At 48.9% G+C, this 17,948-nt stretch overlaps 1 protein-coding gene and 1 pseudogene across 8 annotated transcripts in view; one reads left to right on the top strand and one right to left on the bottom strand.

Moving 5' to 3' along the window:
• The window catches only part of ZNF333 (zinc finger protein 333), a 30,073-nt gene extending 13,769 nt beyond the window's left edge, over window positions 1-16,304 (top strand). For 7 of the 8 annotated variants that reach the window (XM_043911196.1, XM_043911195.1, XM_043911189.1 and 4 more), the window contains 8 exons: window positions 380-462; window positions 1,614-1,793; window positions 3,212-3,299; window positions 8,399-8,487; window positions 9,221-9,347; window positions 9,759-9,857; window positions 10,552-10,628; window positions 11,732-16,304. In XM_043911196.1, the coding sequence (XP_043767131.1) occupies window positions 460-462; window positions 1,614-1,793; window positions 3,212-3,299; window positions 8,399-8,487; window positions 9,221-9,347; window positions 9,759-9,857; window positions 10,552-10,628; window positions 11,732-12,829 (1,761 nt within the window). In that variant the 5' untranslated portion in view covers window positions 380-459 and the 3' untranslated portion in view covers window positions 12,830-16,304. The remainder of the gene's footprint in view (window positions 1-379; window positions 463-1,613; window positions 1,794-3,211; window positions 3,300-8,398; window positions 8,488-9,220; window positions 9,348-9,758; window positions 9,858-10,551; window positions 10,629-11,731) is intronic. The other variant, XM_043911190.1, reaches the window with a different exon arrangement.
• Window positions 4,450-8,061, bottom strand: LOC122699140 (annotated as a pseudogene).
• Window positions 16,305-17,948: the final 1,644 nt, after the last annotated feature.

The raw sequence follows: 17,948 nt of genomic DNA, 5'->3' as shown, positions 1-17,948 counted from the left end.
CCATCACTGCCCGACTCTACACACAGCCCTACTCTTTAGAATCTCCCTTTGCTTACTGCAGTGGTAAAGAATCTGCCTGCCAATGCAGGAGACACAAGAGACTCTCCCCAGGATCGGAGAGAGGAAATGGCAACCCACTCCAGTATTCTTGCCTGAAGAATCCCATGGACAGAGAAGCCTGGCGGGCTATAGTCCATGGGGTCACAAAGAGTTGGACATGACTGAGCACACAGCAGAATGCAAGCTTGCTCATTGATACCTTCTACCTTTCAGTACTGTCCCAAGTTTAGGGTCAATATTAGAAAAAAAATGTGTGTGTCAGTTTCACACCATGACTTCTTTCTGAAATAAGGTAATTTTTTTCCCCCATTCATTTTAGACTGGGAATCTCAGTTTACACCCAAAGAGCCTACTCCTCTGCAGGATATTTCAGAGGAAAACTCATCCTATGATTTGCAAATGGTAAGATTGATGGGGGACAATTCTTCATTTCCTTTCATAGGAGGAGGGGAGGAGTAGCTGAGTTGGATGAGCACACCAGGGCCAGGCAGACACTTGAGCCAAGGAATTTCCTCGAGGACATGAAGTATCTGGAGGGAGCTCCCATCTTGGGTGATTTAGGGTGGGAGGAATATTGGCTTGGTGTGTGAGAACTCCATAAAGGAGGCGGTTCAGAGTGTGGGCTGTGGGTCATGGGAGATGTGGATAACTAACTGTGGCCCTGTGATTGACAGATGCCAGATAGGCAGATACAGAACCTGGGAAAACACAGAATAGTGTTTATATTCAGAACTAAGTGCTCCCAGTTTTTCTGTAAAAACCTCTTTAGGGACTCCCTGGCAGTCTAGTGGTTAGGACTCTGCAGTTTCACTGCCAGGGTCTCGAGTTTAATCCCTGGTCAGCAAACTAAGATTTTACAAGCTGTGCAGTGCTTCCTGGAACAAAGCAAAAACCTTTCTAGTGAAATATCTCTCAGTGCCTCTGAGGGTTGGTGGTCTACCCTCCAGCCACGGGCTCCCCAGAACCAGAAAAGGACCAGCTGTGTGCATCCAAGTCTCTGGTGCAGTCGGTTCTCAGAGACCCTCAGTGGCTGGTGCCCACAGTGAAGTAGGGAGAGTTGCCAGGTCTGAAACTGCCAGATCCACGTTGCCCAAATTCTTTTCTTAATTAATTAATTTGGCTGGGTCTTAGTTGCGACATGGGCTTCCCTGGTCACTCAGACAGTAAAAAGAATCTGCCTGCAATGTGGGAGACCCAGGTTTGATCCCTGGGTCAGGAAGATCCCCATGGAGAAGAGAATGGCAACCCACTCCAGTATTCTTGCCTAGAGAATCATGGGTAGAGGAACCTGGTAGACTAGAGTCCATGGGGTCACAAAGAGTCAGACTGAGCAATGAACACTTTAGTTGTGACAAGTGGGATCTAGTTCCCTGACCAGGGATAGAACCCAGGCCTGCTGCATTAGGAGTGCAGAGTCTTAGCCATTGGACCACCAGGGAAGTCCCACAAACCCCAAATTCTGATGGCACTACCCGCAAACTTTGGGTCTCTTAGGGTGAGGGCAGCCTCTGTACCACCTCTTCCTGCTTAGCACCCTCCACTCCTTTTCCCAGGGGCCAGAGCTGGACCTGAAGATAGAGATCAAGTCTGAGATGGAAGAGGAGGTGATGCCTCCGGCTCCAGAGGACTGGTCAGCTCTCCAGCAGTCTTCTGAATATGCAGTCAGCCTGGGAGGTGGTCTGCCAGGAGGGCCCCAGCCTCTGTCAAGAAGGCCCAAGGTTCAGGATATGTCTGTAAGTGGGGAGGTAGGAGGGAGGGAGGAATGGAAGGCCAACTAGATTGGAAATTGGGAACATGCTGGAGGCCCAGGCTTAGCTCCTGGTGAGAACTACTGAACAGGCCTTGGTGTTTCTGCATTGAGTGTAAATATTTCCAGCCTGATGTCAGGCCCTGGGCAGTCCTAGGGGACGGGATGGCACCCAGGGTCCAGGTCTTGCCTCTCTGGGTCCAGATTTTCTTCTTCAGTCCTTCCACCCTTTCCATGGCCAGGAAACCTGCAGGAATGAGCAGGTCCTGTGACCCAAGGGCTGTGTGGAGAGTGTCCAAGCTGGTCACCATGCTCTTGGCTCGGGGCCTTATGTTCTGGTTCTGAGGTGGAGAAAGTTACACAGAAGGACACTTTAAGGTGTGCTTGGAGCCCTGCCCTGAGGAGAAGGGGCCTATTCTCCCCTGTCTCCCACCCATCACCTGCCCTGAGGACCAGCCACATTTGCTTCCCATCCTCCACCAAGTCCTGCCATCTTTTCCTCCAAAATATGAACCTGCCTCTGACTGCTGCTCCTGGCCCTGGTGCCACCACCTTGCCCAGAGCCACTGTTAGTTCTCCTGGACCCAGCCTCCTGCTGGACATGGAGGCCAGAGACATCCTCTAGAAAGTAAGTCAGGGGCTTTTCTGGTGGTCCAGTGGTTTAAGAATCCACCTGCCAATGCAGGGCACATGAGTTCGATCCCTCATCCAGGAAATTCCATGTGCCACGGGGCAACTAAGACCGTGCACCGCAGCTATTGAGCCCGAGCTCTAGAGCCTAAGAATCACAACTGTTGAACCTGTTTTCTGCGAAAAGAGAAGCCACTGTAGTGAGAATCCCCTCACTGCAACTAGAGAGTAGCTCCTGCCCACCACAACTAGAGAAAGCCTAGGCCTAGCAACAAAGTCCCAGTACAGCCAAATGTAAATTAAAAAAAAAAAAAAATACAAGTTGGTTCAAACACCTTTCCCGAGGGAGTGGCCGTTGGTGTAGGAGGGTTCCCGTCCTTTCTCCCACAGCAGGGATTTTCCCCTTGGGAATAGTTTACTAACACCCCCTCATTTGCAGGGTTCCACCCATGCCTCCTCCCTCACCCCTCAGTCTACTGGCCATCCACTGCTCCTCCATGCCCCAGGATGTCCCCCGCTCCAAGAGGCTGCTTAGATGAGGCCTTCCCTACCCGGGTTCCCTCTCTCCGTCCCATCTTGGGCTTGAAATTCCATGACACTGACTAGTTTTGTGTCGAGGAGTTGTCACCCTAGACATGGGGAACGAGCCTTGTCCCTCCTCTTAGCATGTTTCCCAAAGCAGGGCCAGTTACACCAGTTCAGTCTGGGTGAGCAGGTGTGAGCGGATCCCACCCACGCTGTGACTCTATAATCTGTTCCTGTCACTCTGTCCAGGGGCTGAAGGTGGCTGTGCAGATGCAGAGGGTGGCCACGCCGGAGCCTGCGCTGGGCCTCCCCAGACTGTGGAGGGCTGGGGGTGCTGGTGAGTGAGCGCCTGGTGGAATTACAGCCAGAGGGCCCTGCTGTGTTGTGTTCTGCTGTGTCTGGGAACTTGGGTCCACCTTCCTTTCTTCTGACTGCAGTCGTTGTCTTAGGGAGAGAATATGTAAAGTCATCTCATCATTTATGGGCTCCCCAGGTGGCACTCGTGGTAAAGAACCTGCCTGCCAATGCAGGAGACAAAAGAGATGTGGGTTTGATCCCTGGGTTGGGAAGATCCCCTGGAGGAGGGCATGACAACCCACTCCAGTATTCTTGCCTGGAGAATCCCATGGACAGGAGAGCCTGGCATGCCACAGGCTATGGAGTCACAAAAGTTGGACACAACTGAAAATGTAGCACATACAGTATTCCATTGTATATATATACCATATCGTCTTATCCGTTTCTCTCTCAATGAACATTTAGGTTGGTTTGGTATCTTGGCTATTGTAAATAGTGCTGTAGTGAACACTGGAGTGCATGTATCTTTTTGAATTATGATTTTCTCCAGGTATATGTCCAGGAGAGGGGTTGCTGAGTCATATGATAGTACTATTTTTAGTTTCTTAAGGAGCCTCCATACTGTTCTCCATAGTGACTGCATCAATTTACATTCCCACCAACAGTGAAGGAGGGTTCCCTTTTCTCCACATCCTCTCCAGCATTTATTGTTTGTAGATTTTTTGATCATGGCCATCCTGACAGGTGTGAGGTGATGCTTGACTGTAGTTTTGATTTGCACGTCTTTGATGACTATCGATGTTGTGCATCTTTTTATGTGGTTTTTGGCCATCTGTGCTATAAAGTACTCATGGAGTACTTGGAGTACGCTTTGCTCTTAAAGTACTGTGGAAGTGCTCTAGACTGTCATCCCGTGGTGAGAAGGGCACTGGGAAACAATTGCAGACAAACCCCTGACGCCCTCCCCCAGGGGCTGGGGAGTGAGTATGGAGTAGGCGTGTCAGGGGTCCCTAAGGCCATGCCCCAAACTCAGCTTAATGTTGTACTCATGGCTCTGATTTATTCCAGTGAAGGAATGCAAAGCAAAATCAGCAAAGGGAAAAGGCTTTTGGGGTGACACCTGCAGGAACCCAGGCACAAGCTTTCAGAGTCCTCCCCTAGTGGAGCCACACAGGACATGCTGAATTCCTTCAGCAGTAAGCTGTGACAACATGTGCACAGTGAAATTTACAGGGAGGTTCATTATAGACTCAGAGCCCAGGGTTTTCCCTGGGGGCTGGTCGTGTAGGCACCATCTGCCCAGCACATACCTAAACTCCAGGCTTCTGGAAAGAAAGAAGGCATCCAACAAGGACCTCATTGTTTGTACAGACAGTTAAAGCAGAGTGAGCCCCTCTTACCAGTTAGGGTCGGGGGAACTGTCTCGAAATCCAAATTCTGGGACTTCCCTGGCGGTCCAGTGGTTAAACCCCTTACTTCCAATGCAGGGGGAATGGGTTCAATCCCTGGTCAGGGAACTGAGATTCCACATGCTGTGCAGTGCAGCCAAAAAAAAAAAATAAATAAAAGGAATTAAAATAGAAGGCTTAAAAAGAAAAGAAAAAAGAAATCCAAGTTCCCAGAGGCCAGCTAAGGGCCAGCCTTGCCAGCTGGCCTTGCTAAGGAGAGCAGTCAGGAGGGCTGTGTTAACTTACGTCTGCACAGTAGGGAAGCATGCTGCTGCTGCTGCTGCTAAGTCGCTTCAGTTGTGTCTGACTCTGTGTGACCCCATAGATGGCAGCCTACCAGGCTCCCCCATCCCTGGGATTCTCCAGGCAAGAACACTGGAGTGGGTTGCCATTTTCTTCTCCAGTGCATGAAAGTGAAAAGTGAAAGTGAAGTCGCTCAGTTGTGCCCAACTCTTCAAGACCCCATGGACCACAGCTTACCAGGCTCCTCCGTCCATGGGATTTTCCAGGCAAGCGTACTGGAGTGGGTTACCATTGCCTTCTCCGAGGGAAGCATGGAACTATGTAAAAGGTATTCAGGAGGTCAAGTTGAGATAGTTTGGTGGGTCATGTATGCATTCATTTACCAGACAACTGGGGGCACTTATGGGAGGGGGAATAGGGGCTCAGCAGTAAAGAACCCACCTGCCAATGCAGGAGAAGCATGCTGGCGTCCCGATGGGACACCAGCAAGTGATGGGGCAGGAACTTGCGCAGGAGTGGAGGAGGCTGGGGTTGGGTGCCGAAGCCCAGCAAAGTGGAAGTGTTAGTCGCTCTTCCGTGTCTGACTCTTTGTGACCCCATGGACTGTAGCCTGCCAGGCTCCTCTGTCCCTGGGATTGTCCAGGCAAGAATACTGGAGTGGGTTGCCATTCTCTTCTCTAGGGGGATCTTCCTGACCCAGGTCTCTCGCATTGCAGACAGATTCTTTACCAACTGAGCCACCAGGGAAGCCCTCCGAAGCCCAGGTGGGGTGGGCTTTAACATAGGGGGATTGGACGACTGAACATTTCTACTAGATCCTCCCTGGAGATGGAGGTCACAGGGGACTCTAGTGAGGTGCTGGTCGTTGAATGGTGGTGTTTTGGAACTGAATATGAGGTGAGGGAATGAGTACAGAGTTTGCCCACGATGGGGAACAAAGAGATAAAACAGGAGCCAGAGGGAGAGGTGGGGTATTATAACTGTATTGTGCCCCCGCCTCCCCCCCCCTCCCCCGACCAGACCCTAGTGAAGTTCTAACCCCTGGTACCTGTGAACGTGACCTTGTTTGGAAATAGAGTCTTCGCAGATGACATCAGGTTAAGGTGAGGTCATGACAGTGGACCCTAATCCCACATGAACGGTGCCATTTTAAGAAGGGGAAGATGCCTTGTGAAGACAGGGACATGTCGGGGAGAAGGTCACATGACAACAGAGGCAGCAATTTGAGGGACGCAGTTATAAGCCCCGGATTGACTTTCACCACCAGAAGCCAAGGTTTCTCCAGTAGTCATGTATGGATGTGAGAGTTGGACCATAAAGAAGGCTGAGTGCCAAAGAATTGATGTGTTTGAACTGTGGTGCTGGAGGAGACTCTTGAGAGTCCCTTCGACTGCACGGAGATCAAACCAGTCAACCCAAAAGGAAATCAGTCCTGAATATTCATTGGGAGGACTGATACTGAAGCTGATGCTCCAATAGTTTGGCCACATGATGTGAAGACCTGACTCACTGGAAAAGACCCTGATGCTGTGAAAGATTGAGGGCAGGAGAAGAGGGCGACAGAGAATGAGATGGTTAGATGGCATCTCCGACTCAAATGACGTGAATCTGAGCAAACTCTGGGAGGTAGAGAAGGACAGGGGATCTTGGTGTGCTGCAGTCTTGGGGTTGCAAAGAGTCGGATATGACTTAAGGACTGAATAACAACCACCACCATAAGCCAAGAAAAGGCAAGGAATGACTCAGCCGGAGTCTGAGTGGGAGTGTGGCCCCACCAACGGCTTGATCCTGGACTTCTGGCTGCTGGAACTCTGAGAGAATACAATTCTGTTGTTTTAAGCCACCCAGTTGTGGTTTTTTTTTTTTTTTTAAATAGCTGCCATGGGAAACTAATACCATGGGATCAGGGATTGGACGTGGTTCAGATTTAATGACCAAGGGAAAGGTCCCACTGAGAGGGGAAGTGGGGGTATCGGGAGATGGGATTGTGGGGCATCACTTCTCTGTAACAGGCCAGAGTGAGGAGCCTGGTGTAGGGGAGGAATGTTATCGATTTGAAGACGGGAAAGGAAGGACGCTTCCTTCTCGGGCAGGCTCCCAGGGAAGTGGTGGTTTCTCTGCTCTGCTTGTGGTAAGTCCTGGGCGGTACCAACCCTGCAGAGTTGGGGCAGAGGAAGGGGCCCTGCAGTCAGGGAGGAACAGCTGACTCAGGGCTGAGTCAAGGGGGAGAAAGGGGCACTGTAGAAACCTCAGCGTCTGTTGGTGGATCGAGACTGTGGCTCCAGAGATTTGGAATGGAGGAAATGTGTGTGTGTGTTTTTTTTTTAAAGCACTTGTTAACATTAAAAATAAAAACGTTTTAGTTTTTATTGGGGTATAGCCAGTTGATGATGTTGTGATAGTTTCAGGTGAACTGTGAAGCCGAGTCATATATATAGGACTCAGCCATATGTATACATGTATCCGTTGTCCCCCAAACTCCCCTCCCATCCGGGCTGCCACATAACATTGAACAGAGTTCCATGCAGAAGCACTTGATGACATTTAATGAATTTCCCACCATGTGGCTTCAAGCTGGTGTGGTGCTGTTCAGTTGCTAAGTCATGTCCAACCCCTTTTGACCTCATGGACTGTAGCCCGCCAGGCTCCTCTGTCCCTGGGATTTACCAGGCAAGAATACTGAAGTGGGTTGCCATTTCCTTCTCTGCAAGCCCCTCCCACACCCTTAGTCTTCTTCTCAGCTCTTCTGCTGTAGAATTTGGCCTTCATGATGACAGGCTGCTTTGGGAGCTTTTTGTTTCCCAGATCTTTCTGATCACATCAGTGATAGGACAGCTTCAGTCTTATTCTCAACAGCACTTATCTGGATCTTCTCACCGACCAAGGTCAACAGTTTATCAAGGTTGACAGTTGGACAGAAGCTCTGGTTCCCCTTTAAATGGTAATGCCTTGTACCGACTTTCCCAACGCCTCCTGGGTGATATTCGTTCAAGTTGATCCTGTGGTGAAGCAGGCCACCAGTGTTAGCTCAGCTTCCTGGGTGTTTCCCATGATGCAGCCGTGGCTCATGTGGCCTCTAAGTTTTCGGGTCTTCCTTAGTTTGGTTGGCATATTGGCGGCCGAGATGAAAGAGCTGTGTGTGTTTCTGTATATTTCTGTGTGTTTGTGTGTGTGCTTGTGTATGTGTGGTGCTGGGCCTCTAGTGGTGTCTGTGTGTGTGTGTCTCTGCACATAGTGTATGCATGTGTGGGTACTGGTGTGGGTGAGTGTGCCCATGTGCCCAAGTAGCTGTGGGTGTGTGCAAGCATATGTGCATGCACATCTCAGTGTACAGTACGTGTGTGTGTGCTTGTCCAAGGGTGTGTGTGCACCTGTGGTCACGCACAGTCATGGTGGGCAGCCTCAGCCCTGCCGCTGAGACCCTCACGGCTCTCCTGTTCTTCTGCAGCTCTGTCTGTTCAGGGCCCTGCCTGGCTCCAGAAGGAGAGCATAGGAGAAGCAGCCATGACTCCTGGGGGACTGGCCACCTGTCCACAGGTAAGCTGGAAGTCCTTGCTCTTCTTCCTGCTTTGCCTCCTTGTCCCCTCCCCTTGTCTGGGAGCTTCTCAAGCTCACAGAGCTGGCCTCTAGGCTTCCAGGCACTGGGCCTCTAGTGGTGGGTGAGCAGCGACCTCACCTGCTGGACCCTGGGGTTAGGGGCGAGGGTTTCCAGGCTAGTTGTTGTTTTATTTTAAATCATTTATTTACTTTTGGCTGCACTGGGTCTTTGTAGCTGCGCTCAGGCTTTCTCTTGTTGCAGCGAGCAAGGGCCACTCTTCGTTGCAGTGCATGGGCTTCTCATTGCAGTGGCTGCTCTTCTTGTGGTGCATGGGCTCTGGGCACACAGGCTTCAGTAGTTGTGACACGTGGGCTTAGTCGCCCCTTGGCATGTGGGATCTTCCTGGACCAGGAATTGAACCTGTGTCCCCTGCATTGGCAGGCAGATTCTTACACACTATGCCACCAGGGAAGTCCTGGCTGTTTGTTAGTACCTAAGTCCTGTCATGAAGTCGAGGTCCTTGGCTGCCACACTTCAGGACGCTCTCATTTTTGGAGGGAAGAATAGATGGAGAAAAGTTGCAGTTCTGAGGCCTGAGCTGAGGGACCTTAGAACTATATCTGAACATCCTGTGCATGGGAGTCTCCCTTCCCCAGGCCTGCAAGCCCCTCACTGTCCTCTTGAGTCCTGGAGGGGCTGGCCTCTGGCTGAGCTCCTGGATGTGCATTTTAGGAGCCAGTCACCTTTGCGGATGTGGCCGTGCTGTTCACACCAGAAGAATGGCTGTTTCTAGACTCTGCCCAGAAAAGCCTATACAGAGACGTGATGCTGGAGAACTACAGGAACCTGGCCTCTGTGGGTAAGGCCGGCCTTGCTGCTTCATGCACACATTCATGCAGCCACTGCGGGTTCCCAGAACTGTGCTGGTCTGGGGAATCCAGAGGTGAAGAGACAGAGAGGTCCTGCCCTCATGGTGCTTATTATAGTCTTGTGGCTTCCTCATGGAAATGAAGGCTTGTCTGCTCTTCCTGGGCTTCTTAAGTGCCTTCTTGAGCTGGGCCCTGGGTTGTGGGGATTAGAGAGTCCTACTGTTCTTTGGGACCCATTGAGGGAGCTTGTACCTTAGTTCCTTTGTGAAGGAAGCCTACATCAGAATGTAGGTGTGCCCTTTTTGCTGTTTCCATCTCCAGTGACCCTGAAGGCTTCAGAGTATCAGCCCCTGTTGCATGGCAGGCACAGTCTGCTCACATTCTGCATCTTTTCCCATAAGCAGGTGATCAACTCTGCACAACCAGGATGTCTTCCCATATGGAGCAAAGAGAAGAGCTGTGCGTCACCGAGAGAGGGGTCTTCCCAGGAGCCCAGTTAGGTGAGCACTAGGCAGGCGAGGGGAGCACTAGCTCTGGGTGCTAAGATGAGTGTGTAAGATTTAGAAACACTTTCAGTATCCTTGATGGGGAACGCAGTTGGGTTGAGCTTCCTCAGTAAATTTCACTTTCTTTACTCTTTCCCTTGCTTTTTTACCTCTAACACTTTACTCTGGCTTCATAGAGCATAGAGGAAATTATCCTACCTCCTTTTTACATTCAGCACTTTCATGTGTAAATTTCATCCAGTTCTTCCCCACTATGTTTTTAACTAATACTTTCTCTCAACATCAGGTTCAGTCTTCATGGAATCTTTTCTTAGAAAATTATCTACTATTTCCACTCCTTGTTCCTGTGATTACTTAACTCTTCACATAGCCAAACAGCTTAAAATTTTTTTTGCTCCTTAGTATGTTCCTTTTTTTAAAAAAAAAAAAATTGTTTTTTGGCTACATCATGTGGCCTGTGAGATCTTAGTTCCCCAACCAGAGATCGAACCTGGACCCCCTGCATTGGAAGTGTGGTGTCTTAACCACTGGACCAGGGAAGTCCTGATATGTTCCTCTTATTCAGTTTCTTCACATATTTAGGATCAATATTAAAAAAAATCTGCATGTATCTAGCTTACTGGTCCTTCTGACCCCAGAGTTTCCTTCCCTGTGCACTTGATATTTCCTCCCCCTTAATTCATTCCAGGTCCTCACCTTCAACACCAAGACTCAATTCCTAATCAAGATATTTTGGCAGCGATTCCATCCATTGGCATGAAAAGGGTAAGGCACAAGGGATTATTCTTGGTCCTCTACAGTAGGAATTGCTGTAGGCTAGAAACTCAAGAAGCTCAGAGAGAGATTCAAGGCAAGTGGTACTCACCTAGGAGAAGGCAGTTTGTTGGGAGAGAGTTTGTGAATGTCATGAATTGGGGGAAAAAAACTGTAAATGTAGATCAAGATGTATCTCACAGAGTTCCCAAAGCTAATCGTTTTTTAAAACCTTTTTATTTTGTATTGGGGTATAGCTGATTAATAATGTGTTTCAGGTGAGTGTTCAGTTTCAGGAGAACAGTGAAGGGATTCAGTCATACATGTGCATGTCTCCATTCTCCCCCAAACTCCCCTCCAGTCTAGGCTGCCACATAACATTGAGCAAAGTTTCCTGTGCTCTACAATAGGTCCTTGTTGGTTATCCATTTTAGATACAGCAGTGTGTACATGTCCATCCCAACCCAAACTCCATAACTGTCCCTTCCTGTCCACCCCCTCCACCCCGCACCACCTCCCCTCCAGTCAGCAGCCATAAGTTTGTACTGTTAAGTCTGTGAGTCTGTTTGTGTTTTGCAAGTGAGGTCATTAATATCATTTATTTTTAGATTCCATGTATAAGGCATGTCATAAGATAGTTCTTCTTCTCTGACTTACTTCACTCCATGTGACAATCTCTGTGTCCATCAATATTGCTGCAGATGGCATTATTTCATTCTTTTAATGGCTGAGTAGTATTCCATTACTTTATCTTCTTTATCCATTCCTCTGTCGATGGACATTTAGGTTGCTTCCATGTCTTGTCTGTTGTAAACAGTGCAAAGTTGATCATTTTTGTAAATCTGACACAGATGTAGAACATTCAAGACTTAATTTAGTCTTTAACAATTAAAAAAAAATCTACTTCTAAGAAGTCCCATGAAGGTAATGAAAATGATAGCTCTTTGTGGCAGGGTATCCTCTTGCAGGAACTCAGGGTAGAAATGGCAGAGATACACTAGGACGGTATAAGTTTGAGCTATAGGGCCGCCTCTCTCCTACACACAATTTGCTTGTGGGAGAATACCTGTGACTGCAGTAAAGCCTCTGGTCTTCCCATTTTCCTCACTGGACAGGAGCCACCTCAGGTCGGAGAAAACCTCTATAAATATGATGAGCTTGGGAAGCCCTTTGACAGCATCAAACCGCTTTTTCAGTACCCGCGATTTCCTGCTGAAGGAAGCCCCTTTGAAGGCCGAGAGAGCCGAAAATCCTTCCTCCGGACCACCCGCCTCATCGTGCCTGAGAAAGTCCCCAGCGGGGACAAAACCTACACGTGCGACAAATGTGCAAGATCCTTCCGGTACAGCTCCGAGCTCATCCGGCACGAGAAGACGCACACCGCGGAGAAATGCTTCGAGTGTCAGGAGTGCCGGCAGGCCTTCAAGTACTTCTCCAACCTGCGGCGCCACCTGAAGACCCACGGCGGCGAGAAGCCCTTCGAGTGCAGCCAGTGCGGGAAGACCTTCACGAGGAACTTCAACCTGATCCTGCACCAGAGGAACCACATGGGCGAGAAGCCCTACTCGTGCAAGGACTGTGGCAAGGCTTTCACCCAGCCGTCCTCGCTGAGGAGCCACATGCGGACCCACACCGGAGAGAAGCCCTTCGAGTGCGGCCACTGTGGGAAGACCTTCCGGGAGCACTCGTCGCTGAAGACGCACGTGCGGACCCACACCCGAGAGAAGCCCTACCAGTGCACCCACTGCGGGAAGCCCTTCCGCACCAGCACCAACCTGAACGTGCACAAGCGGATCCACACCGGCGAGAAGCTCTACGAGTGCGCCACCTGCGGGCAGGTCCTGAGTCGGCTCTCCACCCTCAAGAGTCACATGCGGATCCACACCGGAGAGAAGCCCTACCCGTGCCCGGAGTGCGGGCGCGCCTTCGGCGAGCCCTCGTCCCTCAGGAAGCACGCGAGGACCCACACCGGCAAGAAGCCCTACGTGTGCCCGCAGTGCGGGCGAGCCTTCGGCCAGTCCTCGCACCTCATCGTCCACGTGAGAACCCACACCACGGGGAGACCCTACGAATGCACTCAGTGTGACAAAGCCTTCCGACACAGCTCTTCACTCAGCGTGCACAAGAGGGTTCACGCCAGGGGAGAAAACGTCAGGACCGGCGACCTGCCTCTGTCTGTGTCTCTGCCCATGGAAGGGCCCCTTGCTGATTAACCTCCTGTTTCTACAGACTAAGCACCCGGGGCGGTAACCATCTCTCCTAGTACTCCTTTAGCGACATCCTCTATGGTGGCTCAGTGGTGAAGAACCGCCTGCCAATGCAGGAGAGGAGGGTTCTATCCCTGGGTTGGGAAGATCCCCTGGAGAAGGAAGTGGCAACCCACTCCAGTATTCTTGCCTGGGAAATCCCATGGATCCTGGTGGGCTGCAGTCCCTGGGGTCACAGAGACTCAGACACGACTGAGCACGTGTACACACATGTAACACACCACAAGCAGAGTGTGTGATCTTTATGTTGTTGAATGTTAAGTATTTATGGAGATTTGCTTTAGGTCTAGGGCTTCCCTGATGGCTCAGGCGGTAAAGCGTTTGCCTGCAATGCGGGAGACCTGGGTTCGATCCCTGGGTTGGGAAAGGAACCCTTGGAGAAGGAAATAGCAACCCACTCCAGTACTCTTGCCTGGAAAATGGCATGTCTTGGTAGTTGCCTGCCAAAACTGCCCCTTCTTATTTGCAAAAGCACCTAGGTATTTTTGTTCAGATTGGGACTATGCAATGTACATATATATTTTGTGGCTTAAAGCAAGAGAATTTTATTCTCTCACACTTCTGGAGGGCAGAAGTTGAAATCAAGGTGTCTGCAGGGCCACGTTCCCTCTAAAGTCTCTAGGAGAGGAGGCTTCTTTGCCTCTTTCCACTTTTGGTGGCCCCAGGTGTGCCTTGCCTTGTGGCAGCATCGCCCCCATCGCTGCCTCCATCTTCACATGGCCTTCTCCTCTGTGTGTCTGTGTCCTCTTCTGTGTCTTCTAAGTGTCTCTTATAAGGACACATCATTGGACTTAGGGTCTACCCAGATATCCAGGATGGCCTCATCTCAAGATCTTTAATCTAATGACATCCACAAAGACCCTTTTCCAACTGAGTTCACAACCAGAGTTTCTAGGTGGACATATCTTTCGGTGATGGTGGTGGTGGGGGCCGCATTCAAACCACTACACCATCAGGGAATGCGCATGATTAAAATACTTCCACCTCCCTGTCCTCCTTGGTGGCAGTGGAGGCCACGTTCTCCAGTCCTGGCCAGCAAGAGGCATCTTTGAGTGTGAGTCCTGGGGAAGATGTCACAAAGGAATGGTTTCATTTAGCCAGATCCCTCTCCTTCTTCCCCGGTGGCTCGGACAGTGAAAAATCTGCCCACAATGCGGGATACCCAGCTTCAATCCCTGGGTCAGGAAGATCCCCTGGAGAAGGGAATGGCTACCTACTCCAGTATTCTTGCCTGGAGAATTCCATGAACAGAGGAGTCTGGCGGATTACAGTCCATGGGGTCACAAAGAGTCTTCAGACACGACTGAGCGACTAACACTTTCACTTTCTCTCCTTCTTGCCTTTTGTACAAGCGGGCACCGTATCTGGTGCTAGAGGAGGCATCCTGTGACCACAGGGGCGAAAGCAGCAGTCTAAAGAGAGCGTGGGGGACTTCCCTAGTGGTCCCGTGGTTAGGACTTTGAGCTTCCAATACAGGGCTGAGGGTGTGATCCCTGGTCAGGGAGCTAAGATCCCACAGCTGTATGGTGCTGCCAAATTAAACATATAAAAATAATAGATTGTGGCCAGAGCTACAACCATCCTGGTTCCCCGGTTGGTATCCTTGTGTGGGTGTACCAGCCCTGGGTTGTTTGTTTCTGGACATCTTGTTTACACGAAAAAGATGCACTTCTTACTGGTACATGACATTGTCTTTTTTGGGGGGAGGGGAGTTTGGGGGAGGGCAGGGATGGATTTATTGTGGCTGAATGCAGTCTCTAACTGATGCACTTAATATATGGTTCATTTTTATAAATGCTTCTTGGATGGTGGAAGTCAATGTATGGTATCCTATAAATGTCCACTAGATGGAGCATGCTCTTTGTGTATAAAAGTCTTTTACACATTTTAAAATACTGGTTTCTGTCTTAGCTCGGGCTGCTATAACAAAAATACTGGGTGGCTTACAAAGAACAGAAATGTATTCCTCACAGTTCTAGAGGTGGGAAGTCCAAGATCACAGCTGGCAGATTTGATGTCTGGGGAGGCCCCACTTCCTAGTTCATAAATGGCCATCTTTTTGCCATGTCTCACATGGCAGAAGGGGAGCAAGAGAGCTCCCTGGAGTCTTTTTTGTAAGGGCACTGATCCCATTCATGAGAGCTCCATCCCTATGAGCTAATCACCTCCCAAGGGCCTCACCTCTTAACCATCTCCTTGGGAGTTAGACTTCAGCATGTCAACTCCAGAGAGCACCAACATTCAGTCCTTAGCAGTTTCCAGTCTATCATTTACTGAGAAAGTTCCATTAAACACTCCTACCATATGTATGAATTGCTGAATGAGTCTTTTAATTCAAATTTCATATATTTTGAAGCAATGGAATTAAAAGATTTTTGACATCTTGTAAGCTTTCAGTTAATTGTTCCTTTTATTCTTATAGTGGCCATCTTTCTCCCTAGCAGTGAATATTCAGCCATTCATCATCATAATAGCAAGTAATTATTTAGTGCTTATTATTGCTAGATAGTATTATAGCTACTACCCTAAACTTTGTATCTTTTAAGTTATTTAGTCCTTACAATGACACTTTGAGGAAGGTACTGTTATTATCCCCAATTCACAGATGAGGAAACTGAGGCCTGATAAGTTAACTGAGGTCCTGCAGGTGGTAAGTGACAGTCTGGCTCTCGCTACAGAACTTCACTGCAGGGAGCTGTTGTCCATTTCGCCTGAACTCACAGAGTTCTGCTTTTGTGTTTTAAAGTTTTGTTTTTTTACCCCCACACTGAAAGGCTTTGTGGGATCTCAGTTCCCTGACAAAGGATTGAACCCACACCCTTGGCAGTGAAAGTGCCCTGGATTGCCAGGGAATTCCTCTCAAGTTCTTTAATTGAGACATAACTTACATAAAAGTCCGTAAGTCTTGGTGTTCACCTCAGTGAATTATGTATATTTATCTATGCTACTCTAGAGTAGGGAATGGCTACCCACTGCAGTATTCTTGCCTGGAGAAGTCCATGGACAGAGAGCCTGGTGGGCTACAGTTCATAGGATCACAAAGTTGGACATGACTGAGTGACACTTTCACACCACCCACATAAAAGAAAAAAAAATTCTATCTTCCCAGAAGGTTCTCTTGGGCCCGACCCAGGTCAGTAAGCCCCATCTCCAGAGTTAACCAGTACTCTGACTTCTGTCACCATAGATTTGTTTTTCCTGTTCAGAAAAATAGAACCACACAGTACGCCTTCTTGTGTCTGATGTTTTCACTTAATATAGTGCCTATGAACTTTATCTTTGTCACATTACCAGTAGATCTCTTTTAAAATTGCTGTGTAATATTCCATTGTCTGAATACACTACAGTTAAAAATTTTCACTCTGTTTATGGACATCTGGGTTCTTTCCCAATGCTGTTATGAATAAAGCTGCTATGAGTATTCTTGTGTACATCTTCTTGGGAACATATCTCCTTATTTCTCTTGGGTATAAAACCTAGACGTGGTATTTCTGGGTCATTGCATAGGCATATTTTTAGCTTCGGTAGATATTGGTAAACAGTTTTCCAGAGTGGTTGAAACGGTTCATACTTCCATCATCAATTGGGAATCCCTGGTGACTGGTAATGTGGTAAAGGAGGAGACCACCTGCAGTGGAGGAGATGCAAGTTCAATTCCTGGGCTGGGGAGATCCCCTGGTGAAGGGAATGGCAACTCACTCCAGTGTTCTTGCCTGGGAAATCCCATGGACAGAAGAGTCTGGCAGGCTACAGTCCGTGGGGTTGAGAAAGTGTCGGACACAACTCAGCGACTAAACAACCAACCACCACATCAGTAGATTAAAGTTTCATTTGCTTCATATCCTTGACAGCACATGCTACTGTCAATTTATTTATAGCTGTATTAGTGGGTAAGTGATTTCTTATGTTTTACCTTGCTTTATTTTGTGTGTGTGAATAGTGATATAGATTGCTGCACGGTAATTTCATCCATTCTCTTTTGTACACCTCTCTTCAGTGTGACTTCGATGCTCCTCTTATCAAGAGGTGGAGTTTATTTCTCTACCCTTTGAAGATGAACTTGATCACATGACTTTCTTTGGCCAGTGAAACATTATCAAACATGATAGAAGCTAGAAAAACATATTGGGGGTCTTCCCTGGTGGTCCAATTGTTAAGAATCCACCTGCCAGTGTAGGGGACACTGGTTTGATCCCTGGTCCAGGAAGATCCCACAGGCCATGGGGCAACTCACTCTGTGAGCCACAGCTATTGAGTCTGTGCTCTAGAGCCCGGGAGCTGCAGTTAACTGAAAACTGCCCACCTAGAGCCTGTGCTCTGCAACAAAGAGAACCCTCTGCAATGAGAAGCCTGTGCACTGCACTAGAGAGGAGCCCCTCCTTACTGCAATGAGAGTAAGCAACGAAGACCCAGTGCAGCCAAAAGTAAATAATTAAAGAAGAAAAACACATTAGGCTTTGCCATCTTTTAGCTCAAGATTAGATTCTTGAGGACATTGTGATGAAGCCTGGGCCAGCTTCCTCTAGGATTAGACACCACAAGGAGAGAGAGGATTTGCTGATGGTCAGCAACAATCCTCAGACAGGTGAGTGAGGCCTCCTTAGACCATCTGACTCCAGACAAGCCATCAGGTGACTTAAGTCTCATGAATGACCCCGGGTATCAGAACTGCCCAGCTGAGTTCAGCTCAAATGCTGACTCAAAGAATTGTGAGCATATAAGCTGGTCAGGCAGCAATACATAACTGACACAGACGTTTGTATCAGAAATAGGATGTGGCTCAGAAATAGGATGTGGCTGAAACAAAAGCTTAAAGTGTGGCATTGACTTTAGAACTTTGCAGCAAGAAAGCAGATGAGAAGGGTGAGGAAACTTAGTGGCTGGAAATATGGTGAGAAAACTGCCGCGAGAGGTTCGGAAAAGGCTTTGTGGTTATGTGGTAGGGAAGCCACTGGTGGTAATGTTGTCTGTAGTAACTTAGGAGAGAGAACATGTACTTAGTGATGCTGTGGATCTGGCTGAGGAGGGAGACTTTCTCCCCATCTCTGGCCCTCTCCATAATCTT

This window comes from Cervus elaphus, chromosome 9 (genome assembly GCF_910594005.1).
Source record: "Cervus elaphus chromosome 9, mCerEla1.1, whole genome shotgun sequence".
In the NCBI taxonomy this organism is placed as follows: Eukaryota; Metazoa; Chordata; class Mammalia; order Artiodactyla; family Cervidae; genus Cervus; species Cervus elaphus.
This window is presented reverse-complemented; position numbering and strand designations above follow the sequence as displayed.